The following is a 21,697-nucleotide window of genomic DNA, read 5'->3' on the forward strand; positions in this document are numbered from 1 at the left end:
ATTTAGATGTTAGTATAGTGCATAGATAAATTGCCTAATTAGGAAATATCATCTTGGCCAAACATAATATCCCTCCTAAAAGTCGGGCATAAAAGAGGAATATTGAAAGGTACCTAAGGTAATCTGTTATTATAACTGAATATATGGTTCGGATCCCAGATATTCTTTAAATCTGCTAGATGGGTTAACTTGTCTTTGCCATAAATCTGCTCTAACTTCTCATCACCATGAGCATGATTGATGAACACCGCGAGCTTTGGATACCCAGATGTAGCCACGAGATCACCCCGTAGCTCCAACCCGAGTGCAATCGAAGCGCTCCGTGTAACATTATCTCTGTCGTCAAACAGCATGTTGAAGTTTCTGTTACGTTGCAGATATATTAGCTAGGTATGAATTGACTTGCTGATAATAAAGATGAACACAAGATATAAAATAGGGAATAGAAGAGACATCCTTACATATATCCAGTCGAATCTCTCCATGGAAACGCCGTTTCGTCAGATGGTATGGCTGCCATGGCTTGATTGAGGAAAAACTCAAACTGTAAGACGCTGTTACGCCCTCCGGGATGATTGGAAAAGTAGTCGTCCATTTTAGCAAATCATGCATCATATTGTAGACGCGGAGTAGTTCTTCATATTCCAACTGTATAGGTCACGAGTTATGTTGGCTCGGCAGATGGAATCCATGATACCTCTGAATGCATTATCTATAAGTTTGTTCCATGGGTCAATAGCCATTCGGGTAACCTCAAGATCAAGGTTAAGAATTGGGGCCAGGGCTGCACGCGCTTTATCTTCATGTCCTTTATATGTCCATTGGGATTGTACTTGTGTCTAAGACTCAACATTACCTAGTAAAAGTAAAATAAATTCCGAATATCAATATCTTTGTAGATGTACTATATTTGTAGTGGTGTTAGAGTTGATCAACATAATAGAGGCTAATTCTGCGGGTAGGGGACTCATAGACTCTATAGTCCTGAAGTATTCGGAGCTCCTTTCCCTTGGAATGATATACTCGACGGTGAAAACATCGCCATCCTTGGTTAGTGGATGAAGTCTGTAAGTAGCGGATACGTATGATGATGCCGAAATTCGCGCCCGCTCCACGGATAGCCTAGAATAAATCAGGATTGGAATCTGTCACGAGGTGGAACTAAACAGTATGGTAACAACTTCGTTGTTCCGCGAGGAACTCTAACCTAGCTACGTGGATCTATGTCTATACATACTGAACATGTCCTTTGTTCTAGATGTCTCATCTAGAATCCTGACAGATACGGCTCATATAGGAGTTGGGTTAGATGCCAAGCAATGTTATTTTTCTTAGTGGCAATAAATCGGAAGTCCCAGGATTCCAGTGGCTTCCATCATCATTCATGGCTGCTCACGGCGTGGGGTTTGCAGGATCTCAGTTGTCCGCTGGTGCTTAGGACGCATTACTGACTCTCCGTGGCCTTAAAGCCACTTATTACGCTCTTAGGTTCGCAACGAGGAAAATGGAAGTTGGCACACCCTGGGGACTGAGCGATGCCAGGGGTGATCGAGTCTACCTGTATATGTGGGATGGTTCCTTGAGTGTTGCTTTACCTACTTAGTTAATTACGTGAGTAGCTAGCCTACTGAAATAACGAAAGACTACCTAGGGTACCTACCAGGTAGGTATGAAAACCAACGGCACAACAAACGCCGTAATACCTTATCAACACTGGCAATGTACATTCTAAGTCCTGCCAATTTTGAAAACCTCGTTCTCTCCTGGTTTGAAGATCAAAGAGTGTCCCTCCTTCATTTCCACAAGACCCTCCCAATGCCAGATGTCATCCTTTTGTCCCGTTCCTTGCGTAATCAAGATTGCCCGATTACACTCCATGGCAATACTAGTTCGGAAAAAGCCCTTCACTGGTGGTGATGCCCATTCTCCCCTGGGCACTTCTATCGGATCCCCCTTCAAAATCGGGCAGATGAGCGCAAAATGATCGACTTTCTCATGCTGTAGCCGCTTGACTTCGGGACCCGCTGATTCCCAGTTAATGGATTTCCAATTTTCGATTTGAGTCTTTGCCCACCACTTGCACACCAGAATCTTCTTATCCTTGTTGAAAGTAATAACCTCGCCTTTGATACCACCATACGCTGTGCGGACCCAAGAGCTGGCATTGGTTTTGCCGGGCCTCCAGGACCCTGGGCCATCATAGGGTTTGAACCGGGTCGCATTAGAGCTAATGAATGCAACGTCAACCTTCTTAGCATACATGTACGGATCATCATAATCGAATTGGTCAGCTCTGTCAATTGCTTCAATAGGACGAAGTAGACCCCAAATTGATTCAGAGTCACCAGGTCGACTAGCATGACGTCCGGATAGCAGTAATCCCGCTGCATCCACCGGCAGTGGAGTATCACTATACGGCAGAAGCTCAACTAATGTCGACCGAATCCATAGTGGAATATGGGGTTGATCGAAAACGTCGTCAAGTACCCTGCTTAGATGGAAGAGTTCATATGAACCATCCTCGCTCGTCCATTGGAGAAATGTTATCTTATTTTGCCGGCCCCTATTGGCTTCAAGGAGGGTCCACGCTCGCCGATGCCAAGGGGAGACGATCAGAGACAATAACGTTGTTTCGATATCCGAATCTAAGGTGGCAAGGCCTCTATCCCAGCAAAGCACAAGATGTGCCTGCATGAATGTCTGGTTGATTCTCATAATCATCTTCTTTCGTATCGTTGGATCTTCCGGAATTGTGGCACAGTCTATCCAATAACTAGTACAATCGTTCTCCCCGGCGATTTTAACAAGGTGGTCATGGACACACTTGTTTATCCCACGGTCTCTTGTACCCCATATGCCATCCCTCCAAACATGAGACACAACTAGTGTCTTGTCGCCGGCTTCTACCCACCATTTTTTTGGATTGGAGATGCTCACCGCAGGCATGCCACGGTTAGATATAGCTATGAAGTCGCCTTCGCTGTTTGGTGGAGGCTTTGACTTCCCGCACGATCTGGAGCAGCCCGGGATGTGATATTCTTCGTACATGGGAGCAGTATCGAATTGGCATTTATCCTCTATGCAAGCTTGATGACTGAAACGATTGTTAGGATCCTGAATATCCTCTGTGTACTTGAGCGCATCGATCAAGCGAATTGGTTGGACGAAAGGTTCGATTTCCTCTCGTATAAGAAACTTCAAAGCCTTTTGACATATTCGCCCTTTTCCTTTTCGGTTGGTCCAGTCTAACGCGAACTTGGCGGCCCTTCGGTAGTGAATATCATGGGCAATTGGTATATCGCCAACACGGATCCGCCGTTGGAACCCAGAACGGGCCTTGATAGCGCCTAGTAAACAAACACAGATATCCCAAACACGGTCCAATTTGAACCGTTCAGATTTTGACAATTTCACCGGGCCTGGGAGTCTGCTGGTCTTATCCCATGGTGTTCGAAGGAAATAAGTAAGGGAGTTGATGGCACGGACGCAATTTTCATAAGTATTAGAAATCTCCTCGTCTTTAAGACGAGGGAGGACGTTGTAGAAGTGCGCGATGGAAAGAACACAATTGAACGAATAGATCTCTTCAAAGTTCTGGACACCCTTCTGGACCGACCAATTGTCCATGATACCATGGTTCCGAGCCAGACGTTGAGCATTATCGGTTTCTTCGTCGGTAAGTTCCGACAGAGACAGGACGAAGTCCGCGATCTGTTTTGCTGTATAAATACCAGGATCGGTTCTGTCCATGGCGGTATCAAAGGGACTTTCAGTAGCGTGTGAAAGCTTTATTGAGGCCGCTACTATTTGATGGTCATGGCATTGGTGAACCTGTGGACGGGATATGGAACGTCGAATAAGAAAGGCTAAGGGGACAGCCAAGCAAACCAAAGTGAGACAAATAGAGCACAATGGGGAATATATCGAAAACATGTCTGCGTTGAAATAGTTTAGATTGGTAAACCTGTAGCTTACGTAGATATCTCAAAGGGTAATCTAAAGCTAGGGCAGACCATGATAATTATATTATTCTCATATCATAATATCATAGATTGATCAGTCAAGCATCCCTCCCCAACCACACCGACTTTTCCATAGTTTCATCACCTAGGTATCTAGGCATCTAATGGTATCATAAAGGGAAATTGGATATCAGAGAGAATGAAGTGACGCTGTGGGGGTGTACAAAGTCTTCATTGGGTTTGAGAAGTTCCCATAAAGATGATCCTCATCACTTGACCGGCGTCAAACTATCGTTGCATATCTCCGAGTTGCCATTTGCCCAATGGTATAATCCATAAGAAAAGCAAGATAAAAATGGCGTAATTATGCAGAAAAGCGCCACTGGAGATGCAAGCCGTATGGGTTAGTGCCGCACCGATTCTTTTTCAGGTTGGTAAACACACTGCCCTGCTGTATCTTGCATAATATCTAGATACCTTAGGCACTCTGAATAGCCTCGTGGTGGTCCTTCTTGCATATAAGGGCTCAGCCTGCCGACCAACTGTCTCCAATAGGATACTAAACGCTCATTCTAGCCGCTGGTATCGCCGTCTCCTGTAACCGGAAATAATTTGGCGCATATCCCTGTGTGATAGGATCCCTCACCGAGATAGATGTTTCTAGAGAGGCCTGTGGTAGAATGAGGCTCTCTACAACTCTCATTTATCTTGTCAGCAGCAGCTGGTAAGTTGGCTGGCACTAAAAAGGAAAGGAAAGGCGGGAGTGACAAGGGATCAGTCTATCATATTGCAGAATGCAGCACGAGTTTGACAAATCGGTTCTTTGCACGCTTTCAAGATAAAGTAGCAATGATGAGTATTTAATTATATAGTCACCATACCTAGTAATAATATAATAAAGAAAAGAAATGTTGAGGCTGTGCCGGCAAGAACCCGCGAAAACCGCATATCCGTCTAGCTAATCTGCTATGGTATTCTCCGTAGCCTACCTACGGTAGCACTCGCCAAGCAAGGGTGATGTTTAAGCGATTGCCGTCGAGCCTGGCATGCATTGCTTGATAACCATAACTGCTTTCCTAGCCGTTGCAACATCTCTTTCGACTTTCTTTTTGTCATGCTCGTTAAATCCCGCAGGATATTGCAGGGTTTTGCCTTCTGGTAGCATTAATGACTCCAGCCAAAAGTCACGGCGAGGATGGGGTACCAAGATATCATCCATCCAATTGTTGATCTTTGTTCCGCTCAGTAACTGAATTGCCCCAATAATACCATGTCGGCCTGAGAATTCAAACCTCCCAGCCTCCGCTTCAGCGTGCTCTCGCTCCATCCAATTACTTGCTAGAGCCTTGCGGTTGAAGAGCCAAGTAAGACCATAATGGGCGATCAATAGAAATATTAGACACACACCATCCCATCCTTTCTGAGCTGCAACGAAAGTCATAGCCATAAGTTGGCAGATATGAGCACATCGAAACCACGTAGCGGCTATGTAAGCCCCCCTTCCTTCTGGGAGCATGATCATCGGCTTGTTTAGCAGAGTATCAACAATCCCTCGGTCGCCTGTGTATAGATGCCATTCCATAGCGTTTTCGTGCGCGGCCACAAGCATAAAAGCATCATGTGTTTCGTTGTTTTCCAGGTATCCTAGCGGCCGTCTAATTGCAATTGAATGGATATAGACCTCGCATACTACGCGAATGAATACCACCGCAGCAGTCCCGAACGCGCCAGAAAGAACGAAGAAGACCGCCAATGCGAGCAGACCAATAAACAAAAGGGCTCGAAACAGTCTGAGTTCTCCTAATTGGTTGAGCACATGTCTAAAAGGGGACCGTCTTTGCCTTCGTTTATCCACTCTTCTAAAGTTGTATATGTTTAAAATCTGTGGTCGATACGTATCCTCGCGTCGTTTTTGGACCTGAGTGCTCCGAGATGACGCCGCAGGCAAATTGCTTGGAGTGATCCATGCATGTATGTTCATAATTGGTAGCCGTCGTTTTTTCAATAAAAATGAGATAATGGAAGCACTCGCAGCGCCATTGGCCACTGGGAACGTGCTACCCCAATTTACATCCCAGGCCTTTTGGCCAAGCCCCCCTTTCGTACTTGCATAATCCAAATATTCGGGATCCCGTTCAAGAAAACGGGCAATGTTGGAGAAGGTCCCCAAAGCGGGGAATAAGCTAGCTGGGAGCCTCCCGAGTAAAGAAATATTGCCAGTTGTGATATAATCGTCTTGGTAACTGGCCAGATGAATGGCCAGGGGTATTAGAGCTGCCCATTCGGTTACGATAGTTGGCAAGTATGGGAGGCTAATGAGTCCAAGGGAAACACCTATTGACCCAAAACTCTCGTTATTTGATGCCATTGAGGGAAATTTCTCGCTGAAGGTCTTTGCTGCTTTGACTTTGATTCAGTATATCGAGGAGGATTAGCATTTTCATTCTCCTTTCTCGCCCCTTTTACCTGTTTTATAATTTACGACTTAGGTACCTAACTACTACTAGATAGATGCTCAAGGCACACTCAGCCAGCCACTTTCTGCCTCAGGCAAAATCGAGATACATTCGGTGAGCGTCCGGAATCGCCGCTCTCCATTAACTGGTAATTACATATCCCCCGCCTCCGCTCTAGATTTTAAGCCACCTGAACGCGTGCAATAAGCAACATTGAACGTAATAACTACTCAGCTCTTGATCATGGCTGCTCCACCAATATGCAAATTACCCCTGGAGGGTATCCTTACTACCAAATGCTTTGATATCACACAATACGCAATCCCATGTCGATACCGACTCCTTAGCTGCGCTGCCTTCGTCAAAAATAAAGAACTGGAAATACTTGAATTTACTGATTTCCCCACTGTCAAATATACAGCTGTATCCTACGTCTGGAAGGGAAACATCCCCAATGCGAACTTCCATGACCAGACTTTCAATGTACCAGTTCCAGATGAAAAGGACGGGTCACCAGGGAATCCGGGAGATCCGATAGGGGTCGACGTGCTGAATCAAGTTTGTGTGGCATCTATGGCCCGAGGAGTACATTATCTCTGGCTGGATCGCCTCTGTATCATGCAAATGAACGACGAGGATAAAAAGTGGCAGATTAGACAGATGCATGCCATATATCTCCATTGTGAAATATGCATCGTCGTCCCTGGAGGCATACAGTGCCTTGTACGTCTTGACGAGGAGACACAATGGATTCATCGGGGCTGGACCCTACAAGAAGCGGTGGCGCCTTCAAATGTCCTCATCCTGTTTTCTTGGAGATTTGGCTCGTGTAAAGCTTATGCGGGCGATGCGGAGGGAGACATCGATGAAATCACAGCGGCTACGTCGGCCGTGGCGTCTCTATCGTTCATTGTTGATTCTAGCACTATCGGCAGCATTGGTGTCAATTTTGGTGATCACCGTGAATTAGTCAGAGTCAAACTACTCAGTTCCCACCCCTCGGACCAAGTCTACAACAGAGAGGATCACAGGATAATGTCTCCTAATGTCGGCGCCCTCGCTCGCATCATGTCGAAGGACTTGAACGATGATGAAAGACACCATTCGATCTGGCAGAGTGCACTGATGCGAACTTCTTCTCGACCGGTCGACATGGTCTTCAGTATTATGGGGCTTTTCGGCATTACGCTAGATACTTCGCGATTCGAGAAAGAGGATCGAGCCAAAGCTACGATCGAACTTGCGCGGGAGGTTATGGCCAAAGGAGGTCGAGCAACTTGGCTTGCTGCAGCTTTCCGTATACAGCCGTCGCGGCAGATATCTACATTTCCTTTATTTCCTCGCACTTCTGTTTCTGGGAAGTCATACGTAAAAGTAGAAGGGGGAGTGCAGGAGATTTCATTATTGATGGAGAACGAGTATCCCATCGCGCAGGCACTTGTTCCAATGCCCAAAGGTTGTATGGACGAGAAAGGGTACCTGACGTTCTCTTCAAAGGCCATACCTATACGACCTCGCTCAATGGACCCCCAAAGAATGTCTCTTGATCCCCGAAACCCAGCGTATTTCCAAGATGTTAACGACTCGTGGTGGGAGACTCAAGAGGATTCAGTTCGCATGGAAAAGAAGACCTTTGCAGTACTTATAGGCTATTTCGTTGGCTATTACCCTGGAGGTACACCTGCTACGGATTCAAAAAATGTCCGCGCCGCAATCATCGAGGAGCACGCACAAGATAGATTCCATGTGCGAACATACTTAGCCCTGAGTAAAGAAACGAAGGCTTGGGTTAAAACGTGGCAAGAGCAGACGTTTATAGTCGGTGGACCGTTACCGGATGACATCGAAGACGCTGGACAGGGTCTTCCTGTGGTTAACAATCCGAGGATACAACGTTTGAACGACACGCAAGGTGCAAGCTGTAGTATTACGCCTTCTTTAAAAGGCATCGCTTACCGTCGTGCTCGATGGGCTAGTCCACAGTTGCAATTTGAAGATAGGCACTTGTACGTTGCAAGGGGGAACTAGGTCTGGTCAATTGCTTCAGTTAGTTAGGTACCTACCTAGGGTATACACCTCCGTTAGTATGGTAAATCAAGCATCCTAGGCGATTTTGAAAGACTCAATAGAGAAAGGCTTGCTCCAACAATTACTACAAACCAATTTTTGGAATTCAGAATCCATAATCAATACCTTAATTACAGCCGAAGGTGGGGTGCGAGAGCAACTTGGATAATCCTACAGCAGACCATATCGACGGAGGGCGAATCGCTTACCGTCTCACTTGACTGAAAATGTGGCGGCGGCTGATTTGTTGCAGACCCGTTGCCTCTTACAGTTCCTTTTTCTTTCCCTTCTTTCTTGGTCGTGATCCAAGGTACTGCTGGGCCAGGGCTGTGCATAGCTGCATGCAATTGCCGTTCCTTTAGGTACTTATTCCATAACGTATACTTCATATCGCGCAGCTATGTACCCCGCTATTTACCCTGGGTTATAGGTAGCCCTCTATCATGGATATTTATCTGGTACGAATCTGTGAGCTGCCTGGGGGCTCGCTCTACGTTGATCGCAAATCCCATGCAACAACCGACGATGAGTACATCGCGATCTCCCATGTCTGGGGAACTCCAGAAACCATTCAAAAGTCCACAGTAGATGGCATCCCATGTGAGCTCGTCTAACTCTGAGGTACCTAAAGGCTAATGCTATAATATCCTAACTGGGTCTTCGGACAGGGGATGTATATTTAAGTCCCGGAAAGCAAGATATCCTGTCACTCCTTCGGCGCGATGATGTTTGCGGCAACAGTTGGTTTTGGATGGATCTCTTCTGCCTTGACCAATCCGAGTTATCCTCCGTCAAAATCGCCGACCAGCTAATGGCAATACCCTCTATATACAAGTGTAGCCGGTGTGTGAAGGTCTTGATAGAAAGTTCTGTATGCATGGAGTGGCAGGAGGTCGCTTTTAGAGCCTTTGAACGAGGACCTATTGATGAAGAGAGTTTTCAAGAAGAGGAATTAGCCCACGGAAGGTCATGTCCACATTTCCTCTTTGCTGATCCTTGGTTCGATAGGCTTTGGACACGACAGGAAGGCCTGTATGCGTGTGTGTTAGATTTCATCGTCCTCAATCCAGTGCCATGTAAGCGTCATAATCGAGACCTAACCAGTGCATGGATAGCACATGGAACTCTCTTGACATATCGCTTCAGAGCGGAAACCTTTCTTCTGGACAAGCTCGCGTACCATGGGCTGCAGCCTTCGAGGGCTGAGGGATCACTCTTTTCCCTCTATTTCGACGTCGTCTACAGACATCATGTCAATGTTACGTTGGCCTATGACTGCGAGCCAGGACCCGATCCAAAGTACAATCCTATCATGGAAGCATGGAGGAGTCAGCGATGCACGACCAAAACACGCGACTACATTCTTGCGGTATTCCCAGACATAGATGGGTACAATCTTCCGGTTGGGGCTCGTAAAATGAGCTTCTCCGAACTTCTGCTCAACGCCATTCGCCAGCCTGCAGTCCGCGCGAATTTCCAAATCGCGCCAAAGATTCCGCGAGGGATGGTGTCGCCCTCTGACAAGGACATAGAGAACATCTTACCATGGCTCACGGATATCCCCCTTAATATTGGTCAGGCATACGATACGTTCGCCGCGTATAGGAGAACCTCGAAGTCCGAGATTCGTAACTCGGTCATTCCTGGTAATATCGCATTGGAGGATATTGACATCAGTAGATCCGGATTGGACATACTCAAGGATGACTGGCAACGCACTACGGACATTTTCCGGCACGTGGCGCTTGTGTCTCCTTCTGGTCCTTGCACTGGGACGACGCGACAGGAAGTTACCAGTAACGATACCGGCCTCCTACGGCAGCATCTCGCGCAAGAATTCATGCCTATCGCCGTGTCGCAATATCTACGCCAGGAAGAGATGCATGCATTGGAGCTTCGGACCAAAGGAGTTCTTACTTTTGATAGAATAAGAGACATTCCCGAGGAAGCCTATGGGCGCGAATTGAAACGCTTCCTTGTTTGTTTGATATGCGGTACATCATTACCCACCGCGGACGAAGTATTGGAGAAAGCGGATGTTGTACGCGTATCGACGCCTTACGGGCCTCTATTAGGTATAATCCACAGGGAAACAAGGTGGACAATCGAGAAGAGCCGGTTAATGCTCGTGTGCGGCCAAACGTGGGATCTCCAGGGTTTCTATATCGGCGTACGAGTCGATGGTAAGATGTCGGCCAGAGGGCGGACCATCATCCCAAATAGTAGTGTTTGGGATTCTATTGAAAAAGCTCTGAAAACATAATTACCTTAGGTACCTATCAAAGGCGAACACCTTGCAGGTGAGCTGGTGAGCTTCATATAGCACAAAATTATTAATAACTATGTCCTCAAGTGCGAGGGAGACACGGTATATTATCCACTTACATCTGATTTGTTGAGACTTTTGCACCATTCTTAAAGTGACAAGTTTTGAGTCTTTTCAAAGTCTTAATTTGTTAATATAAGTGGAATATGTACCTGTGTCTCCCTCGCACTTGAGGACATAATATCATGGAATGCCATGTCCTTGAATGTGAGGATTCTTTAATAAATATAAACTTGTCGTTCAGATGGTTGAATGGTGGGATCATTAACAAAAACAACCGGAGAGCCCGAAGTCAAACCTTACAAGCCAGGACTCAAATATGTGGCGGTTTCCAATGCTTTGTCAGACGGGATAGAGAATCCTTTTCAAAATACATTACCAGGGTGTCAGCTATCGAGATTATATTCTTTACTCCGGGATCTAGATCACTTGACAAGTGGCTGGACATTGATAAATAGGGGGCATGTAGAAAGGCTTGTTAGAAGATTAACCAAAACGTCATGTCCCTTCTGGATTGATGTGTTCCAGTGGAAGAACAGCATAAGCGCCAGCGATCTCAAGCTATCACCACGATGAAAGAAACGCACGAAAATGCGTATCAAGTTTTGGTATTTGATGCTAAGCTTGAAGCAATACCCGTAAATTAGATCCACGAAGCCATGATGCGAATCTCTCTTTCCGGCTGGATGCGCCGGCTCTGGACGCTACAGGAAGGCGTACTGGCTAGTCGGCTGCATGTTAAGTTAAAATACAGTATATTGGAAGTCGCGTCGGCTGAGCGCGCACTCAATAATCCATCGGGTAACTCGGGGCTTTCTAGGGAGATCAAATCGACCTACGGTACAGTGCCAAACAGTGCTGCTCAATTCTACATTTACATGCGTTCGATAAGAAGCATGGTCGTGGACACATACGAACCAAGATTAATTGGTATTCGAAAAGTAAGGACTTGTGATGACGAGGCTGGGGTTAAGGAAACCAGAGAAGGCTTTGCCGTTGTGGAGGAATTTGTGGCTACCTGTCATTACCGAACGACAGGTACCTAAGCCGCCGATCGGACGAGTACATCTGCCTTTCTAGTCTCCTAGGTTGGGATACATCTAACTGCTCGTCGACGCCTTTTGATCAAAGAATGAAGGCTCTTTTATCCAGGCAGAATAAACTACCACAAGGACATCTGTTCGCTCCGGGACCTCGTATGAAGGAGACAGGATGGGGTTGGGCAGAACGGACTGGTTGTTGAGTATCCCAGCCTAATTTTACCTCCCGGGTACAGGCAGACAACATCCAAATGAGTTCTTCCTACGTTGATAGAGAACCTGGAAGAAGGAGGACCTACATGGTTTGAGCTGATGCCTGTGGAACCTGAACAGCCTGGCTCTCCTAGTAATGGTGATGAGTGTCACTACGTATTATACTATACGGAGAATGGAGCAACTAGGGTAGGTTCTTTGGTGGCTACAGCTATCGTTGCCCTTCCAAGTGAGCAACGGACGTCTATTTTCGGGCCAGCTGTCCAGGTATGCTGTACTTTCGTGGGCCTTTGTTAACTTCGCGCGCTAGGCGTCGATTCGGAGCAGCCAGTTATACGTTTTGTGGCGCTTATAGCGCCGACAGGCGTAAGCAGGCGCAGCCCGCCGGTTCAACGAATTGATTTAAGGTCACCTGAGATAATGTTTCATGTAAACACAACTCCTATAGAAAAAAGGTTCGACATAATAAACCCTTCGTAAATTTAAGACATTTAACTTCCGGTATACTTTACGTACATATGTTGTAATATTCTTACGGTTCTATGCGTGAGGCACGTTTCTTGTTAAGTACCTATTCTCCACTTCTCCTTCTCATCCGGGCGTAGCTCACCAGTGAAGAACTCATTCAGCATATTTCGACCAATTCCAGGATACTTCTCTTCAACAGCGTACAATGTCTCCATCACCTTCGTCTCGCCAATTACTTCCACAAATTGAAGAGGAATCCCAAAGTTGCTCGGACGTCGGGCTGCACTTGCAGCAAAGGTATTTTGAACAATGCCTATAAGACCGACAGCAAGGAGGAACCACGTATTCTCTGTCAGTCCTGTTGCCGTGATGAGGAGTAGGATCCAGAGCACACTGAGTATGGACAGGGCTACGCAGGTAAAGGGAGTGGCGTTGGCTGTAACATTGTCTTGCCCGGAAGCAAGGTCCTCCAAGTTAAGGCCATGTCGATTCCCAAGGATAATAAGAGCGTGCTGGGTTCCATTGCCCCGAGTCAAGATATAGGGATCCTTGGACTTTTCACGACATGCCCATTTCTCCCTTTTCCATTGCGGGAGCAGGCTAGTTGCTATAGCAAGACAGACCCCAGCCGCGGTGATAACGAGAACGCCCCAATCGCCATATAAACCGAGAGGTATGACTGCGACGCCGAGTTGCAATAAAATTGAACCAACACCACTCCAGTAAACTATGTCATTCTTAACCGTTTTTGCTTCGTTTGTCTCATCAGGCTCGTAAATTGAGACGACAAGGCCTGAAATACTAGGCTTCGCCGGCAACCGTGCTTCTTCCATCTTCTTGGCAAGTACCTCGTTTGTCTTTTCCGCTATCTTTGGATGCATCCAAAATTCATAGTCCCGAATGATCCTGCCTAGAATCCAACTGGTGTTTTCTCTGCTATAACCGTTCTTTGCGTTAATGACCTTGCATTTACAATCCGGGTTGGGAGGCATCAGCTTGTTCTCGCCCATGGCGGAGAGAAGCGCCGAGACTGAGTAGGATACCCAGCCTACAGTAGAAATGATGCTGTTAGTCTGTATAACAATAATTCATACCTAGATGGCGGGACGAACCGAAAGAGAACGTGACAGGTGCGAACCCCGACCCGGTCAACTGTGCGAGTGCTCGACCAATCACGTCGCCGCCGAGAATGAGTAGAACACTGAAAGCATCGCTAGGTTTGGACCATTGCCCGCGTAATGCGTCCGAGGTGTAGGACATATCAAAATCAGGGTTACGCGAAAGAAGACGTAGTGCGAGAGGAGCCATTTCGATTAAAGAGTAGGCAGATGATGTGTTGAAGCCACATTGAAGTCCTTTCCACAGTTCGAGGGAAGCTCTTGTTTTATCATTGCATCAGCGTGGCTTGTCCACCGTACCCCTACATGTCTCCTAAGCGCTTCAGGTCCTACATGTATGTGTAAATAAGCTGCAAAGCCCCCTATTCTCGTTATGTATGTAACTAACTACTTTATCAATGGTGTTCATTGTTTATTATCTCCTTATGAATGTTTTAGGTAGACCATTTAGGGCACATTTTTGACTGCATAAGCTGATTTTACTAGCGGTCATCTTAAGTGCTGCACCCGAACATTGATGCAGTTCTTAGTCGAAAATTATGCATAATAGGACTTTTCTAACCTTCCACGTGTTCAAAAGATTCGGCCGGTTTTCACGTGGGAGGGCAGCACGCAATATTACTGGCTTCAATACGATTGACGTTGGCTGAATCGGCCATGCGTTATGAAAGCTACACGTAGTAAGCAAGATAAGCGCAAGGCGCCGGCAAGCCTCGTGAGATATACCCAAATACACTTTCGTATGAGATTTAATGAAGCCCCTCTAGCAGTTGCAGCCTACCTATGTAGTTGACCTGGGCCCATCACTTTGGCTAGACGCGCGCAGCAGTGTCGGGGTAAACCATGTGCTGTCAAATTGAGGTAGTCTACGGATGATGGGGGTGGGACGATTGCCGGGTTGCGGTAAACACCTATATGTAGGGCTGTGTGGAGGTGGTGTAAGATTAGGTAATTGACTCGCGCTAACGATGTACCTAAAGTTCTAGGTACTGATGATACATAATGTGATGGTTAGAATGATGTTGTATTGTAAAAGATTCTTGTACTTTACTTTTAACTGGTGGAAATTTTATATAGGTACCTCTAATTTGAACAGTTCTGAAACGATGTTTTTGATTCGCACCCGATCAGGCGAGAAGCATGAAACTTTCTAGCCCTCTGAAAAGATTCGATTCTGCCATTGGATCAAACAACTCGCTAGAGATTGTTTTTTTTTTCTCAAAAAAAGTGTAGAAACCACCTAACTTCTGAAGGTTAAGTGATACACCACATTTGTTCCCTTCCTGTGGATGCTCCGTGTAGGTATCCTGCCCCATGATAATCGCTTGAAAACCCGCCGGCGGGCAATAATTTAACCTGTGCGTGGCCAACAATTGTCACGTAGAAGCATACCTCATGTTTAATGACTGATTCTATGCTTACAATCACAACATCAGAGCATATATCGGTTTTGAAAATCAACGCGCAACGTCGCAGAGGGCCGACCGACTGTGGAGAGCTATCTGATAACGCGAGTGATAGCGAATACGATTTCTCGTCTGTTGTATCGAGGACCGTGGACTGGCGAAGAATACAAACGGGCTCCGAGTCATCGAACAAGAATCCAGGGTGTTGAATGTGAAGCCCGTCATCCTCACATAGTCCATGTAGCGGTAGAGGCGGATCCATGAATCGCATTGCTGAAAGGGCGTTCGTGATCTCCATAGGCTGCTCCAACAACAGCAGTGACCTGGGAGCCCACCGGTAAGGCGGAATTGCGAGGTTCTTGGCTAAGAAGTCTGGGGTCCCAAATTCTGAAAAGAGAATTGCGGTCGGAACCTCGTGCAACAATTTATAGAACTCCGCCATGCGATTGTCCACATCTTTCGCGTTCAAGGTTGACTCAAGGTCAAGTCCTAAAAGTGATGCTAAACAGATGGGCTCGTCTTCAGCTTTACTCGTACACCGATTCTGCACAGCGTGCACGGCTTTCTGGAATTTCGTGTCGAAGCGGGGATTCCTGATTGCACCCACCGACGGGATACGGTCTTCCATAGCCGTCATGAGATGCATCTCATACAAAAGGTCAGCCTTCGTGTCCTTAATCGAGACTGCTGTGGCAGATGGCTTCGGAGATGGAGGCACTTCAAGGTAGGGCTTATACTGAACGCACCGAGCCAGCCGATTCCAATATGCAGGACCGTCTGCCATCTGGAAATACAGCACACTAGCTCCTTGAGGACCATCTGCGAGCGAGGCTTCTTGGAGCGTCCATAGCCGCTTAAGCCACCCGCTGCATAATACTCGGATGCCAAGCTCGAGGGCAGGTGCCTTTCTAGACTCGAAATGACAGAGTTCTCTATCAAGCACAAGCACAGCCATCGCTTCGGTGTATGCCCGTGCTAGTAGTCTGATTGCCTGTTTCCGATACTGTCTCAGCTTCGGAGATACCGGGATGCAGAGCATATGGCTACCTTAAAGTTACTCTCATCGAGATTGAAGGCACCGCGAAGGGCAATTGCCAAGTTATATAGACGGCGAATTTGACAGCGCGGGAGTGCATTGTGGAAAGGATTGCCCAGGCCGTCAGCCCCTAAGGCGCTTATTAAGAAGCTGTAAAATAAATACGATATCGAGGTTCAATACTCACAGACATGGCTAAAAGCAATATAGTTAATACCTCTCCCATCGCTAACTGAAAGCTGCAGGTCACCCGAGATGCTTATGACTGGGACCATATTCCTCGCAAGAACATCTTTCAATAAATCCGGCTGGATATCGATAAATTCACAATCGCACTCGTCTTCCACGTGGAGTGTCCTATAGGACTGTTCATCAACCTGGTATGCCATGCAGGTCGAATAACTACACTTGTCATGACGCTTAGGTGCATATGGGCGGGCTACATAATAAGCAACGGCGACGACATCAAAATTTTGTAGGATATTGTGCACCTCACTCTGACACCATCCATTCCCCAACAGGTGCTTCGCTGCGTAATTCATCATGCTGATCTGACCTTCGGGTTTCCAGTCCCTTACGGGATCCGCGATAGAGATATCAAAGTCATCTTGAAACGGCTCGTGGAACTGGCACAGCAGGGCAAGGGAAAGGACACGCAAGAGGATTGTAATGGAGTAAAGTACCTCGCACTGCTCTAAGGTGTAGTCGTATTCGTCTTCCCAGTCAGAGCCCCGGGTTATCATCAATTGGCCCAGCCTAATGACAGCGTGTAGCTTCTTTCGCAGGGCTTTGCTGCCCCCACAGCCCGACCTCTGCGAGGCGTGATATAGCCGCAGGGGAAGGCCGTTTAGTCGGGCTGTATCAAAAGTATCGGTAAGGTAGTCCTGGGGGTCAATCGGAAGGCCGCAAGCAGTATGAGCTTCCGCCAATGCGCCGAAAAAAAAGCCATGACTGCAGAAATGCGACTTTTTCGACGCACGTGGCATCAACACCCGTCGCTTTGGAAATCCCAGGCGATTGTAGACCGTAAGGGACGGACTGGTCGCTATCCTTTATACAGCGTCCAGGCGGACAGTAGCCTCTATGGCAATAGTGATCATCGCGGTGCACAACCCAACCATGGCGAGCTGGGTAATCCGAAAATCCGGAGAAATCGTACGCTATCCCAAGCCGAGGCACTGCGAAAGGAATGAATTCTGGGGCGAGCATCTTCAAACGAACATACGTGATTTTGCATAATTTGGGTAGATCTAACTTGTACGTATATCCCAGCTATACTTTCACGATGAAGATGTTTCTATAAATCATTGAATAATCATAGATGGCTTTTGAGAATGAGAGCATCTCATCAACCCATTCTAACATGTAACACAATGCGGAGTAACGGTCTTTGTCACTGTGCATTCTGAAATTTCATACCTTCGGTAATCTACAAGCCTTAAACCTCAAACCATGATAACCGTATAAGACTGGACACCGATAGTTTAGGATATACAATCTGATTTCACTTGAAATTTCCAAGCAGACGCATCGAATAGACTTAAATGCGCTTTTGTAGCTCTTATATTACTTGAGCTAGAAGGGTTGGAACTTGACGACCCCTCACTAAAACGCCATCGTATTTCATCTGACATTTAGCAGACATATCTCAACGCGAATAGCTACTTTGAGAAAGGCATTTACAAATAGTTATCAATATCCTCGGGAAGCTCTTGGAAGGAGCTTTGGAATGAATTTAGCTACAATTGTGACGTTCAATTCAATTATTTGCAAGACCGCGATGAAAAGGGAGAACGGCTGGGTGGTGCCTGTACGTTGATTAATCATATAACGCGGTGCTTTTATTTCTGTATAATTTCCACTCGGAATCATGTACCTTATAAATCCAAGGGAGATTCGCATTTATCATGCGACTAGTCACGATGCTGACTTGCACATCGTCGGTTAGATCACCTAAGGGAACACTACAGAGACTTCCACTTGGAGGACTTGCCCCGCAAAAAACGAGATAATAGTTGTCTTGTCACTCGTAAGGTCTATTGCTGGTGGTGGTGTACTGAGTGTCTTTAGCGAGTATGTGGTAGCTGGATATGTCCACATTGCTTTAAACTGTCTGACATTCTTAATTAATGTACCAATTTCAAAGACGAGTGAAAGTTTCGCACAATACCTAAAGTGCTTCCACCGGAAGCGTTTCCAACCTTGTGTCCAGCCTCTTCATTCTGCTGCCACGGATTATCCTGCTAGCTTCGCTTTACTTCTACGCCTGGATAGACCTAGGGTCGCTCTCATTTAAGATTGGCAGAGTAAGTCTTATAACGCCTAAGATTATGTTGATCAAACAAAAAGCCATCTTAACTCCCTAATACTTTATGGTTAGCTAAATGGAGTAGTTGCTATAAGGTTCGTAAGAAAAGGAGGGAGACGTCAACTGTGAAGAAACCTTTACCATACGCCACATTGTCACCATATACACAGTAGACCTTAGTGAAGATGGGGGCAAGGGCGCGGCGTATGATAGTCAACGATTCTGTACATTCTGTGTTGCAATTATTTATGAGAGATGGGATCTTACAGGTATGCTCCTGGACCATAGGGCTGGCTCATCGGAAGACGACAAGTAACGCTTGGCCCAACCTGACCAGTTACCAACGGCATGCTTCATCCTCCTCTTCCAATCGCACTTCTAGCCAAGCGATCAAGAAGTTCACATGCAAGGGAAAGGGCATCGCGATACTCCTAGTTCTGTAAAGTTGAATTACCGGTGGAAGTCAATGGTTCGTCGGGCAGTCCGGATTTTCTATTCTATTTAAGCACAAGTGTAGGCGGCACAGTTATATTATAAATTTCAGTTATTAATATCTTCTCTAAAAGGCCTCGAGTAAAGTACCATTGCTAATACACTTGCTTCTCTATGTCTACCTGTCATACTAATACTATAGCACTAATGGCTGCGATTTCTCGCCGTATATTCTGCGGTGTGGCACACCAGGCCTTCGTGGCCAGTTCCCCCTTGCCTATTAATGATGCTCTACTCGTGGAATATGAAGAAGCCAGTGTCAATAGTTTGACACGAAGCAATGCATATATATAAACACTGCATTAGCAAGTTCTACGCTATGATGATGCGATATAATATGCTATCCAGCCTTGAGAGGAGGATTAAAGGAAGAGGGAAGATCTCTCTAGCATATGTTCGCTCGTCTATTTCGATTATTGCAAAGATTGCTCTTGAATTTCAAGTAAAGGGGATTGATTGACAAGATGAGAATTGCATGAATACGATGGAACTTCAATAGAATTTTTATATAGTACAAGCATCCGAGTTAAGTTAAAGTTTATTTATCACTTGTAAAAAAATACCTCATAGTCATCATCATCTTTAAGCAAAAGAAGAAGGGAAAAGAAAAAAGTATGCGGTGAGTGCGGATCGAACGCACGGCCTTCAGATGTTTGAATGAAGTGGACTTCAGTCTGACGCTCTCCCAGCTGAGCTATCCCCGCTTGATTGCCGGCCTGGGTTTAAAGGTTATATTTAAAGGTTCGGGCTAAGAGTCATGCACATCTAATCTTAACATACCAGGTAGCAATGGAGTAATCTAGACGATAAATAAGTCTGCTAAACAGCTCTAACGCTCTTGCTTGTGAGATATTGAAACATCTTTAGTAAACATGGCCTTAAGTTGAAGGTCGGGGTCATTTCTAATCGTTTAAACTTTAGTCTAACAACTTGAAGTCTTAAGTGAAATTATAGTACTTCTTTGCTGCCAGTATTGAAGCGCAGTTGAATGTTGGTAGCTGTGAATGCGAAATAGTGGTATGATGGTAATATGCTTACCTAGGTCCTCAGGAACGAAAAAAAGAAAAAGAAAACAAATCAGACTGAAATGTGTACCTATCTAGGGTACTTATTTTCTTCATCAGGGCTTAATTTATCATTGAGAAGGATTCGTAAAGGTTAGAATATTCCTTCGTTGGTTTTAAAAGCTTTTAAACATTCAAGATTCCCTTATAAATAAATTCTACGAACCTGGATAGTAGTTTGTTCAATGCCTTGTATTTCTATAATATTCTCTTTAACCTTCAAGTTAGGCCTTGAGGGATGAGAAGGGGTTAGAATTCATTTATGACACGATAGTGCATGGATAATGATTGATATACAAGAACTGTCATTGAAAAACACTTTAAAATTTGGGACACGCAGCAGATCAAAGGGGAATTCACCATGTACCCATTTGACCTTGAGATCCGAGACTCGGTACCTAGCGTATAGCTTTTCTAGCTTCCATGGTGGATTTGCTAGATTGTAGTCATGACTTTTTCAGACGAGGCGGTTAAGAGTCGAATTGAGGAATAGTACACTTTTCCAAAGGCGGATCTCGAGAGCGATACCTGTCCTGCTCGTTCTTGTTCTTTCAATAACCAATGAACCTGATGATATAATTCCTACCGAGTGGGATTAAAATAATTATTGTTAATAAAGACTTACACTCATTGCGCAGGTTTGCTAGATGCTGCAAACACGAAACTTCTGATATTTTAAAATTCACGCTTTTTCATTGGCTAACCCTATCATACCGCTCGGCAGTATTCTCACCACATCTATACTATCACACACCAAAAAATATGTAGACCAAAAGAGGATAGAAACAAGGGTATTTTGACGTAAGACTTGATGATTTAATTGATCGAAATATCGCAGGGACGAGGTGCTAAACAGATAACTACGAGAAAATAGAGTTTCCGTAGGTTACTTGATTACATACAGCTGATTACCTAATCTGACACCACCAATAATAACATTGTGGGATATTTTAAGTATTGTTAGCCCTATTGCACTACGCAATTACGAATTGTATAAATGAGAACTGCAAGAATGATGAGTACCTATATAAATATAATAGTTAAGCTAGAAATCATCCAATCACCAGCGAAAGCAGGAATAGCTCAGAAAGGTGAAAAGTAGGCGGGGATAGCTCAGCTGGGAGAGCGTCAGACTGAAGTTCACTTCATTCTTAAATCTGAAGGCCGTGCGTTCGATCCGCACTCACCGCATATTCTACCATTGTCTATTCAATCTTTAAAGATTGGATGTTTTTTTTTTGGATTTTAAATCCAGACTTCAGTTCTTACTATCTGGTGGTATGTTCGATCTGTGCTTGCCTTAATCTTGTGAAATTTTTGTACTTTTTGTACTTTTAAGCTTAAAGAAAAAGAGTTTGACTTAAACTTTCTTCAAAAGTTAACCGAGAAGCACCGTGCAGTGTATTTCATGTGCCTTTAGTAAGTACGTACCTCAGGTACAATTGAAGTCATGCAGTGTCCAGTTTTTCCACTACGCAGTTAAGCAGCATAAGCAAATAGACAAACGATCCAATCAGAATTCTCCAGTTCATAATGTTCAGGTTTACCATCGTTCGTAGTGGCTCACCTGTGATTCAGCCACAAATCACCCCTCATTGCCGACCCTATGTGTAATTTTTGATACCCCACCGACTTTGAAATACATAACTCGTAACTTTCTACCAGGCGCATTTTGTCGCAATATTTTGTCGCACCATACAAATTCAACGTCGCCCTTTTTTCCTTATATCGTCGGCCTCAC

General features: G+C 45.5%; 8 protein-coding genes and 2 non-coding genes across 10 annotated transcripts; 4 read left to right on the forward strand and 6 right to left on the reverse strand.

Moving 5' to 3' along the window:
• Nucleotides 1-113: 113 nt before the first annotated feature.
• F4817DRAFT_317164 (uncharacterized protein) lies at nt 114-595 on the reverse strand (the record flags this gene model as incomplete). The annotated part of the gene is made up of 2 exons (XM_049300771.1): nt 114-363; nt 462-595. The coding sequence occupies 2 exons, from the start codon at nt 593-595 to the stop codon at nt 114-116; spliced, it is 384 nt and encodes a 127-aa protein (XP_049157740.1).
• A 577-nt stretch (nt 596-1,172) lies between these two features.
• On the reverse strand, nt 1,173-4,471 carry F4817DRAFT_154791 (uncharacterized protein). The gene has a single exon (XM_049298023.1). It carries the CDS (start codon nt 3,931-3,933, stop codon nt 1,729-1,731), a length of 2,205 nt encoding a protein of 734 aa, XP_049157741.1. The 5' UTR covers nt 3,934-4,471; the 3' UTR covers nt 1,173-1,728.
• F4817DRAFT_154788 (uncharacterized protein) lies at nt 4,459-6,495 on the reverse strand. Its single transcript, XM_049298022.1, has one exon. It carries the CDS (start codon nt 6,328-6,330, stop codon nt 4,984-4,986), a length of 1,347 nt encoding a protein of 448 aa, XP_049157742.1. The 5' UTR covers nt 6,331-6,495; the 3' UTR covers nt 4,459-4,983.
• Nucleotides 6,467-8,585, forward strand: F4817DRAFT_154867 (uncharacterized protein). The gene is made up of 2 exons (XM_049298024.1): nt 6,467-6,566; nt 6,627-8,585. The coding sequence occupies exon 2, from the start codon at nt 6,662-6,664 to the stop codon at nt 8,444-8,446; it is 1,785 nt and encodes a 594-aa protein (XP_049157743.1). The 5' UTR covers nt 6,467-6,566; nt 6,627-6,661; the 3' UTR covers nt 8,447-8,585.
• A 56-nt stretch (nt 8,586-8,641) lies between these two features.
• F4817DRAFT_341571 (uncharacterized protein) lies at nt 8,642-10,921 on the forward strand. The gene is made up of 2 exons (XM_049303777.1): nt 8,642-9,085; nt 9,154-10,921. The coding sequence occupies exons 1-2, from the start codon at nt 8,929-8,931 to the stop codon at nt 10,746-10,748; spliced, it is 1,752 nt and encodes a 583-aa protein (XP_049157744.1). The 5' UTR covers nt 8,642-8,928; the 3' UTR covers nt 10,749-10,921.
• Nucleotides 10,897-12,481, forward strand: F4817DRAFT_341573 (uncharacterized protein). The gene has a single exon (XM_049303778.1). The coding sequence runs from the start codon at nt 11,471-11,473 to the stop codon at nt 11,855-11,857; it is 387 nt and encodes a 128-aa protein (XP_049157745.1). The 5' UTR covers nt 10,897-11,470; the 3' UTR covers nt 11,858-12,481.
• Nucleotides 12,482-12,609: 128 nt separating this feature from the next.
• F4817DRAFT_154990 (uncharacterized protein) lies at nt 12,610-14,164 on the reverse strand. The gene is made up of 3 exons (XM_049298025.1): nt 14,039-14,164; nt 13,645-13,979; nt 12,610-13,580 (listed from the first exon to the last, which is right to left on the reverse strand). The coding sequence occupies exons 2-3, from the start codon at nt 13,838-13,840 to the stop codon at nt 12,628-12,630; spliced, it is 1,149 nt and encodes a 382-aa protein (XP_049157746.1). The 5' UTR covers nt 13,841-13,979; nt 14,039-14,164; the 3' UTR covers nt 12,610-12,627.
• A 740-nt stretch (nt 14,165-14,904) lies between these two features.
• Nucleotides 14,905-17,301, reverse strand: F4817DRAFT_359617 (uncharacterized protein; the record flags this gene model as incomplete). The annotated part of the gene is made up of 4 exons (XM_049306187.1): nt 14,905-16,068; nt 16,104-16,222; nt 16,280-17,011; nt 17,085-17,301. The coding sequence occupies 4 exons, from the start codon at nt 17,299-17,301 to the stop codon at nt 14,905-14,907; spliced, it is 2,232 nt and encodes a 743-aa protein (XP_049157747.1).
• Nucleotides 17,302-19,507: 2,206 nt separating this feature from the next.
• On the reverse strand, nt 19,508-19,596 carry F4817DRAFT_t106. The gene has a single exon. It is a non-coding gene; the product is annotated as a tRNA-Phe (tRNA).
• Nucleotides 19,597-21,058: 1,462 nt separating this feature from the next.
• On the forward strand, nt 21,059-21,147 carry F4817DRAFT_t104. The gene has a single exon. It is a non-coding gene; the product is annotated as a tRNA-Phe (tRNA).
• The last annotated feature ends 550 nt before the right edge of the window (nt 21,148-21,697 follow it).

The sequence above is a fragment of the Daldinia loculata genome, assembly GCF_022478755.1.
Source record: "Daldinia loculata strain CBS 113971 unplaced genomic scaffold F4817scaffold_34, whole genome shotgun sequence".
NCBI classification, from domain to species: Eukaryota; Fungi; Ascomycota; class Sordariomycetes; order Xylariales; family Hypoxylaceae; genus Daldinia; species Daldinia loculata.

Excerpts from the sequence above, each read along its gene's own strand:
- F4817DRAFT_341571 (XM_049303777.1), top strand. The coding sequence starts at position 8,929 with ATGGATATTTATCTGGTACGAATCTGTGAGCTGCCTGGGGGCTCGCTC. Across the intron at positions 9,086-9,153 it reads CACAGTAGATGGCATCCCAT|GGGATGTATATTTAAGTCCC; the intron begins GTGAGCTCGTCT and ends GTCTTCGGACAG.
- F4817DRAFT_154867 (XM_049298024.1), top strand. The coding sequence starts at position 6,662 with ATGGCTGCTCCACCAATATGCAAATTACCCCTGGAGGGTATCCTTACT.
- F4817DRAFT_154990 (XM_049298025.1), bottom strand. The coding sequence starts at position 13,840 with ATGGCTCCTCTCGCACTACGTCTTCTTTCGCGTAACCCTGATTTTGAT. Across the intron at positions 13,581-13,644 it reads ACCTGTCACGTTCTCTTTCG|GCTGGGTATCCTACTCAGTC; the intron begins GTTCGTCCCGCC and ends TTTCTACTGTAG.
- F4817DRAFT_154791 (XM_049298023.1), bottom strand. The coding sequence starts at position 3,933 with ATGTTTTCGATATATTCCCCATTGTGCTCTATTTGTCTCACTTTGGTT.
- F4817DRAFT_154788 (XM_049298022.1), bottom strand. The coding sequence starts at position 6,330 with ATGGCATCAAATAACGAGAGTTTTGGGTCAATAGGTGTTTCCCTTGGA.
- F4817DRAFT_341573 (XM_049303778.1), top strand. The coding sequence starts at position 11,471 with ATGATGCGAATCTCTCTTTCCGGCTGGATGCGCCGGCTCTGGACGCTA.